Raw genomic sequence first — 9175 nt, 5'->3', positions numbered from 1 at the left:
GTGAGTTCTACCACCGGATAACTAGAATTTAATATGTGACTTTGTAGCACAATTATTGCTGGACCTTTTTCACTTTCTTGGTTGGCTCCTGACACCCATGGAAACCATTTTCATCCTTCAAGGGAATAAGTGCCCCCTGTCCCTCCCAAAAGTCTGCTTACACTAGAAAAACTATTTTTGCACAAACATACTTCTTGGGACCTATCACAGATCTACTAACACTTCCAAGACTCCTGTACAAGGCTCCCTAGGCTAAAAAAACACTGCCCTACAATAGTGCTAAAGTGGCCTTATAAAGGCCACAGAACTTGGCAAACATTAAGCTTCTGTAAATTGTTAGTTTCTGCTAATACAAAGTATTATATGTGTTCTACTCTCTCTTCATTTCTTGAGCTCGTCAGAATACCAGTTTGGCAAATGAATCACCCCAAAATACTCGCTGTATTTGGAATACTTTAGACAAAAAATAAAGCAGTTACGTGAAAGAGTTGCTTGAATTATAACTTGTTTAGGATACTTGCAATCATTGTAGTCCAAATGAAGGCACTGTCCTGTGATGCTTAAATTCAAATGACTTTTATTTAAATTGAAAACGATACTTAAAACACATTTAGAGTCAAAACTCTTGTTTATAAAAACTATAAGGATTATTCCTAGGTAAGGCAGAAGTACTACTCAGTTAACAAGACCAGATTTGACTTTGGACTTTTCTTTAAACAAGTTGTAGAGAATGGAGAAAAGTTATTTACAGAAAACAGTATCTACATATGTACTCAGAGGTACAAAGACAAAAAAGACTTAAGTGTGTGCTGGCATCTCAGAAGCAGTTCTCAAAGAGCTTAGTTTTATTTCTTTGAATTTTAAGAATGTCTAAGATCCTTCTTCATCCTCGATCTTGGGAGCCAAATAGTACTTTAAATGTCCCATATCAGCAATTTTATACTCTACAACTGAAAGAAAACAGGAGAACATAATTATTGAAAAGTACCACATACACTACCTAAAAAACCAAGATTCAACAAGTTTATTATCTTACCAAGGGGTACATCTGCAGACATACTGAGTGTTACTGTAGGAGAGAGTGGAGTGGCTTTTGTAAAGAAGTTCAGGTACCTCAATGCAAAAGTTAGCTGTACTGGTTCATTCATCTCTATGGTAACCTTAGGGAGAAAACAAAAGATTCATTATACTGAACATTAAGAAAACTGCAATCCATTCACTTAGAGTATACATTAAAAAATAATCAAGTAATAAAGGAATAAAATATATTAATATATCACAATTCTGCAAACACTAATGACTTAATGATTATAGACAAAATTTATTATGGCTGATAAAAATCACAAAGATATCCAAATACCTCATGTCTCCTATAGAGGAACACACCACTATCTATAATATTCTCCTTCTCCTACCTCCAAACAAAACACCTTGAAAATCATCAAGCCCCTAGAGCTGTATCTATCAGAAAATGGATTTGAAGAACATATCAACTGACATAAGGAACTCAGTGGGCAAAAATCCAGACTTTGGGAAAATTGATAACAAATGACTTAGTTTCTTCAACAAATGAAACTGTAACGGAGAGTGGGAAACTGAAACTGGAGAAACAATGGATTAAAAGAAACCTAAGGAACACCCTTATACTGCAAGGAGATCCAACCAGTCCATTCTAAAGGAGATCAATCCTGGGTGTTCATTGGAGGGACTGATGCTAAAGCTGAAACTGCAATACTTTGGCCACCTCATGCGACGAGTTGACTCACTGGAAAAGACTCTGATGCTGGGAAGGGTTGGGGGAGGGAGGAGAAGGGGACGACGGAGAATGAGATGGCTGGATGGCATCACCGACTCTGTGGACATGAGTTTGAGTGTACTCCGGGAGTTGGTGATGGACAGGGAGGCCTTGTGTGCTGTGATTCATGGGGTCGCAGAGAGTCGGACGCGACTGAGCGACTGAACTGAACTGAACTGAAGGAACACATCCATGGCAACCCACTCCAGTACTCTTGCCTAGAAAATCGCATGGACAGAGAAGCCTGGTGGGCTGCAGTCCATGGGGTTGCTACTAGTCGGACATGACTGAGCGACTTCACTTTCACACATTGGAGAAGGAAATGGCAACCCACTCCAGTGTTCTTGCCTGGAGAATCCCAGGGACGGCGGAGCCTGGCTGCCGTCTATGGGGTCGCACAGAGTCAGACACGACTGAAGGCGACTTAGCAGCAGCAAGGAACACATCCCGATGAACTGTAATGTATGGACCTTATTAAAAATCTTGATTCAAATAAACTGAAATAACAAGTGAAGCACAAACACTGAAAAATTCCTTAACATAAATTTTCTTAAATGCCATAAAATGTTTATATTATAATAACAGTAAGATATTGATGTGTGAACTTTTTAAATTTCTGGCTGTGCCTCTGTTCTGTTGCTCAGTCGTGTCCGACTCTTTGCGACCCCGTGGACTGCAGCCTACCAGGCTTCTCCATCCATGGGATTCTCCAGACAAGAATACTGGAGTGGGTTACCATTTCCTTCTCCAGGGGATCTTCCCAACCCAGGGATCGAACCCCGGTCTCCCGCATTGGAGGCAGACGCGTTAACCTCTGAGCCACCAGGGAAGCCCAGTGCCTCACAGCCTGCAAGATCTTAGTTCCCAGACCAGAGACTGAACACATACCCTCATTAGTGAAAGCATGGAGTCCTAACCACTGAACTATTGAGATAAAAACAAAAATCAAGATTGGCAAGGAAATGAGATGTTATTTAGAACAAAAAAATTAGCTCGTGGAGTTCTGTTACTAATATATATTACATATATATATATATTTTTAAACTCTTTATTTAAAAGTTAATATATAAGGATTACATAAGAGCTAGATTCCCCCCCCAACCAGATCCTTTTATTGAGTTGCTCAATTATTTGGTAAAACCATAGTAAATACCTCCAGAAAGCCAAGGGTAGCCTCCCAATCATGTTCTTAAGAGTATGGTGTGGGACTGATACACAAACCCATTGTTCTGCAGTTTATAAAGGTTGCAATGAATTTGCATTCCCTTCTCACAAATTTAAGTTAGATGGCATTTATAGATCAGTTGCAGATTTCAAAAGTGTCTTTCAATTGTCACAAATCAGTTACTAGAAAATGCAAATTGTTTTTCTTTAGAGCTTTCTTTAATCTTAGCAATTACCTTGCTATGGACCGAATGTTTGTGTCCACCCCCCCCCATCAAATTCACATTAAAACCAAATTTCCAATATGATGGTATTGGAGGGGACTTTGGGGGGTGCTTAGGTTAGGAAGGCAGAGCCCTCATGAATGGGATTAGTGCCTTTTAGAGACCCCAGAGAACTCCCCTACCCCTTTCACCAGGTTAAGGAGGCTGCTGTCTTCTTAAACAAAGAAGCAGGCCCTTGTCAGACACCAAATCTGCCAGCTTCAATAAACTTGTGTTGTTTATAAGCCACTCAGTCTATGGTTATTTTGTTATAGTAGCCTTAGAACACTAGGACATAACCTAGTGTAACTCTTCAAAGTTTAAAAACTACTTACAGCTTCCTCCTCTTTATCAACATTACTCGTCTGTGACAACTTAATATTTCCATTTCCAAGTTCTCCACTGGCAGAAAATTTCACTCCATCTTTTGCACAGGAAATTACAACAGCATCTCCAATATGACTGAGATCTCGGCATATACGTGCAAATTCACCAGAAGGCATCTTTACTACACAGCTATACTCTTGTTCCTATAAAACAAAGAAATGTAAAGGTCATGGAAATGAAAGATCTGGCACCCTCACTTCCTGAAGATTCAACATCTAAACAAGAACTCAGAATTCAAGATTTTCTGATTACTCTGAAATATCACTCACTGTGCAATTTCTTAACATTCTACTAAAAAAAAATGCAGATATAAAAAAGTATAAGAATAATAATCATACTAAGATTAGAACTAATTAAGTTCATACTAATTAGAATTTAAACTTTTAAAAATAAATGCACTATCCAGGGAACAAGAGCCTCCACCTAATCACTCTATAGGTCTAAATCAAGAAGACATTAGGATATGGCATACAAATGGTAACAGCACAAATAGGTTTGCTTTCCAAAACAAGGGCATGTTAGGCATTGTAAACATCTGAACACATCTTCTTTTGATGTTGATAAAACCTAACCATAATGAATTTCTGCTAAAATAGCTTTAAAATCTCCTCCTAATAAAAATCAAGCACTCTAGGAATAATAATTTTTTAAAAAGATGCAGAGGCTAATGCAATTATGTTCTTGGCAGCAATGAATTCAAACCAATGAGCCACTGTAGAATACCATAATTTAATAAAATGACAAATATATTAAGTCTAAATACCTTACTCTGGAATATACATGAGCAGATATATAGAAAAGTTCTGTTAGGAAGTAGGCTTTAAATTATTATATAAATATATGTTAGTAACTATAATGACTGGGTACAGCATGCTCAATCAGAAACTTCTGATACTCACTGGAATTCCAAGTTGTTCAACATCTAAATCCATTAACTTCATTTCATAGTCTGAAACCTTTTCCTGATCTACCAAAAGAAAGCAAATTTGAAGAAAAACATGTAAGTTTACAACTAAGAGGTATATTTTACAATCATCAGATTTGGGAAATACTGACACTGCATTTTAGTTTCCTCTACCATAACTCAGTAGAAGGGTGGACTTACTTGGCGCTTCAAATACTAGTGCCAAGGTATCCGCGTTATCTTCAGCCCTTAAGGTAATGATGTCTTCATTGCCAGCACATTTTAATATTTTGGACATGCTAGAACAGAGAAGACAAAGGGTTTTAAATCAACACCATCTTCTCAAGATCGTTAGTTTTCTAATGGAATTAAAATCAGGAGTTACCACTTTTAACCATTAGATAAACCATTGCTGTTGCTTAGACCCTAAGTGGTGTTCGACTCTTTTGCGACCTCCTGGACTGTAGCCTATCAGGGTCCTTTGTCCATGAGATTTCCCAGGCAAGAATACTGGAGTGGGTTGCCATTTCTTTCTCCAGGGGATCTTCTCCACCCAGGGATCGAACTCTCATCTAGTGCATTGGCAAAGGGATGCTTTACCGGTGAGCCACACTTAACCAGTACGCCATCTGTCAAATTGGTGAAACGTACTGCACGGGGGATATGCAAGCCGGTCCAGACATTTTGGAATGCAATCTGACAGCATTTATACCCAAAAGGCCCACAACATAACAAGAGCAATTTCACTTCTGGATATAAATAAAAGAACAATATTTTATGAATTTCAAATCCCTTATGGTGGGTGAAGTAAATTATCGGGCCAACTATCTTTAAAAATGATCTAATAAACCTATTAAAGTACACTGCATGTACCATGGGTATTTATCATAAGCTTTAAGATGTCAACACGGTATTTATCATAAGCTTTAAAATTTAAACATATGTAGTTCAAAAGTTGAACGCCGCTGCCCTGGAGAAAATTTTCAAGTCCAGGATCTTAGGGTGTTCATCGCAACTTTGCAGTAATAAAAGAAATACTCTGGTCCCTAGATAGGGTGACAGAACTAGGATACACTATAAAGCACTTTAAGTCAACCAGGACCAAGGTTTCTCATCCAAGTCGCCTGCACTTAATGACCAAAGCGTTCTGCAACAGTCTTTTCCTGGCACCGCAAAGTCCATCATTTTCCCGCCACCACCCGCTTTGTGACTTTGGCGCGGAAAACAGTCGGTTCGCTGTTCGCGCTGCAGCCAGCGCGGGCTCTGCAAACCGCGCGCTCTGCTGGGTCCCGCCACCACCCCCACTCCGCAGCAGGCCAATGGGAAGACGCAGATGGCCCACGTCAGCCAATGAAGGCCCGGCTCGTAGGAGCTCCCGCCAAGAGCCAGAGGTAGGAGTGGACCATGGCCCGGATGCCCGAGGCTTTGGAGGTCACCTGGTGAGGTTCACGCCCATGGCCAAGTTGCGGTCGCAGCGGTAAGTGTCGAAGCCCTCTGAGCGAAGGGTTAGCTGCACCAAGGAGACATGAGACGAGTCCATGCTCTGCAGATTCACGCCACTTGAGCTGATGTCCCAGCAGGCCTCGTTGATGAGATCCTTAAGCGCCTCCAGCACCTTCTTCAAGATGGAGCCCTGGACCAGGCGTGCCTCGAACATGGTGGCGGAGTCGCAATGACACGGCTACAGGTAGAAGGAGTGAGGAAGGTGTAGCCCGCTTAGGCTTCAGAGGATGAGAGCGAGAGGCGTAACACGACTACGGACGCCTGAGACGAAGGAAACCACTAACAGCTCGCGGCGCCTGCAGCCGTTTAATACTGCCGCGTCTGCTAGTGCGCGCTACGCCCCCGCGCCCCTTGTTGATACGTCATCACGCTGCCCTCCCCGCTGCCTGGGCGGAGAGACTGTAAAGCCAATCCTGTCCCTGCACTTCACGAAACCCGCCCCATCCCGAACATCCATTGGAGGATGCGGGTATGGGGGCGGGGCAGGAGCGCCGCGCTTCGGAGCAGATAGGCGTTCTCTGGAGTCCTGGCCATTTTGTCTTGTTCCGGCACCCGTTAGAGGGGTCCTTGTGAGTGTGAAAATCAGTCCTAGACTGGGCGGGAAAGGTCGATGAGTTGCGACTCAGTGGTGCCTCCCGCTTGAGGGGTAGAAAATTGACAGCCCTGAGTGAAACGTAAATCCAGGTTGTGTGCTCAGTCACATCAGTTTGTCTGACTCTTTAGGAAGAAAAGCCACCTTGTGGCCTGAAGAGTGTAGCTGCTTTAAGGGAGGTACAGTTATGATTTAAAAAAACAACAAAACGGTTATCTCCCCACCACCAGCTCTTAAAGCTCCTCCGCCACCTACACAGAAATTGATATGATTTATTGTATGTAACTTTCTAAGTTTTTTTTCCTCTACAAGTGTATATCTTTTAAAAAACAAAAATGAGTTCATGCCATAAAGAATTCAGCAAAGTGCTTACTAAAGTATAATTTTATGCCAGGTTCATGTTCTGTTTATCAGCACCTCTTAAAAGATGGCATCATATCCTACAAATGTAACCTAACCTAATTGCCAATCTCTTGTAATTCGGGCAACTCCTTGAAGTAATATTGCTGGATAGAGGAGCATACGCATTAAATTTTTGATAAATGTTAACTAAGTTGACTTATAAAAGATTGTAATTTACATTCCAGCCAAGACTTTGAGCATGCTCCTTGCCCCTAATTTTTCTAACTACAGTTCAGTCGCTCAGTCGTGTCCGACTCTCCACGACCCCATGAATCACAGCACGCCAGGCCTCCCTGTCCATCACCAGCTCCCGGAGTTCACTCAAACTCATGTCCACAGAGTCGGTGATGCCATCCAGCCATCTCATTCTCGGTCGTCCCCTTCTCCTCCCGCCCCCAACCTTTCCCAGCATCAGAGTCTTTTTCTGGTAATCTAATTTTTAAATCTGCTCATTTGCGTGGAAATTTCAATTTGCATATTAAAAGACTGGTGCAAATTGGATATCTTTCATACAGTTCTTGACCATTGCATGTTTATATTTTTTCTATACTTTTTTCTTATTGATTAAAAGCATTTCATATATTAATCATCTCCCTATTATAAATATTCCCCCTTTGTTTCTTTTTTCCTTTGTTTACAGCATTTCTTTTTAGTTGCTTCTAATGTTTACCTTGGTCTGTAGAATTATTTAGTCTTTCTACCATGTATGGTGTGGATTTGGTTTTATTTATCCTGTTCATGGAATTTTTGTATTCCTCAGCCAAAAGATTCATGCATTTCATCAAGTCTAGAATATTGTCAACCATTATGGTTTCAAAAATTGCCTTTCCCTACTCAATGCTCTCCCTCTAGTATTTCTATTAGATGTGTCTTTAATTGAATTTAAGATACCTTCAATTGTAAGATGCTCCATTATTTTATGTAGCACAAGAAAATAAAATATGCAACTATCCTGATTTATCATTTAGATTTTGTTTTGTTATTATCATAGAACTTTGAGTTTTAAAAACATTTGTATCATATATCATTCTTGTGCATATGATGCCCACATATTATATATATATCATATATGTAAAAGCTCACACATACATAAAAGCACTTGTAATATATCTTAACGTTCAGTTTCTTAGTCGGTTGCTGATAACTGCTGTTTTTCCATATATCGCCGTTGTCAAGGCTGTGAATGATGCAGCATTCTTAGGAGTGATACTGGGCTCTGGTGGCTCAGTGATGCAGAGTCACCTACTGGTGTAGGACCTCTGGATTCGATCGTAATCCTGGAAGATCCCACATGCCTTGGAACAAGGGTCTATGCACTACAACTATTGAGCCTGTGCTCTAGAGCCAGGGAGCTGCAACTACTGAAGCCTGAGTGCCCTATATCCCATGCTCCGGAACAAGAGAAGCTATCACAATGAGAAGCCAGTGCACTGAAACTGAAACCGAGTAGCCCCTACTAGCCGCACCTAGAGAAAGCTTGCACAAAGTAACAAAGATCCAGCACAGCCAAAAATAAATGAATAAAATTATTTTAAAAAGAGTGCTACTCTGTTGTTTCTGGAATTTATTCCAAGACTCAGCCATGCATTTGTAAATTTTGATGCTAGCACTAACTTCCTTTATGTATGATCAAGTACCCTTTTGCATATATCTTTATATCAAAACACAACTGTTTCATCTTTTGTGGGTATTTTCCTTTCTAGGTCATTTTGGTGTCTGAGTTCCTTTGCAAAATGTGGAATGCATTTATTCTTCCAGTGAGAAATATTTGCTTCACTAATAACATATATACTCTGTTACTCTGTTTCTGTGCTTTCTGCTTACATAATAGCATTTTGGTTAATGCCAAATCAAAGTGTTATTAATTTGAAGGTATTTTAAATGGCAGCTAAACTCCACTCATGATTTAAGAATGGCTATGAACTGTGGTCAGATATGGCCTTTCTGAGTAGTTAGCATTTTACCAGAGAAACTAGCTGTTTGGAGAGTGGAAGAAAGAGTATTCTTGGCTGAAAAAAATAACATGTTTAAAAGGACAGCATCCTTAGAAGGTGTTCAGATAGTAGTTTGTTTTAAAATTCAAAGCTTTTTGGACTTCCCTAGTGGCACAGTGGATAAGAATTCACCTGCCAATGCAGGGGATTCGGGTTTGATCTGTGGTCAGG

The 9175-nt window shown here is 40.4% G+C and overlaps 1 protein-coding gene across 1 annotated transcript; it reads right to left on the bottom strand.

The window, feature by feature from the left end:
• Window positions 1–554: 554 nt before the first annotated feature.
• PCNA (proliferating cell nuclear antigen) lies at window positions 555–6367 on the bottom strand. The gene is made up of 6 exons (XM_055431950.2): window positions 5950–6367; window positions 4715–4812; window positions 4509–4576; window positions 3558–3752; window positions 1037–1160; window positions 555–950 (listed from the first exon to the last, which is right to left on the bottom strand). The coding sequence occupies exons 1-6, from the start codon at window positions 6168–6170 to the stop codon at window positions 871–873; spliced, it is 786 nt and encodes a 261-aa protein (XP_055287925.1). The 5' UTR covers window positions 6171–6367; the 3' UTR covers window positions 555–870.
• Window positions 6368–9175: the final 2808 nt, after the last annotated feature.

This window comes from Moschus berezovskii, chromosome 15 (assembly GCF_049115385.1).
Source record: "Moschus berezovskii isolate FMDL1 chromosome 15, NW_MosBer_1.0, whole genome shotgun sequence".
NCBI lineage: Eukaryota > Metazoa > Chordata > Mammalia > Artiodactyla > Moschidae > Moschus > Moschus berezovskii.
Note: the sequence above shows the minus strand (reverse complement) of the source record. Positions and strands in the feature narration are given on the sequence as shown.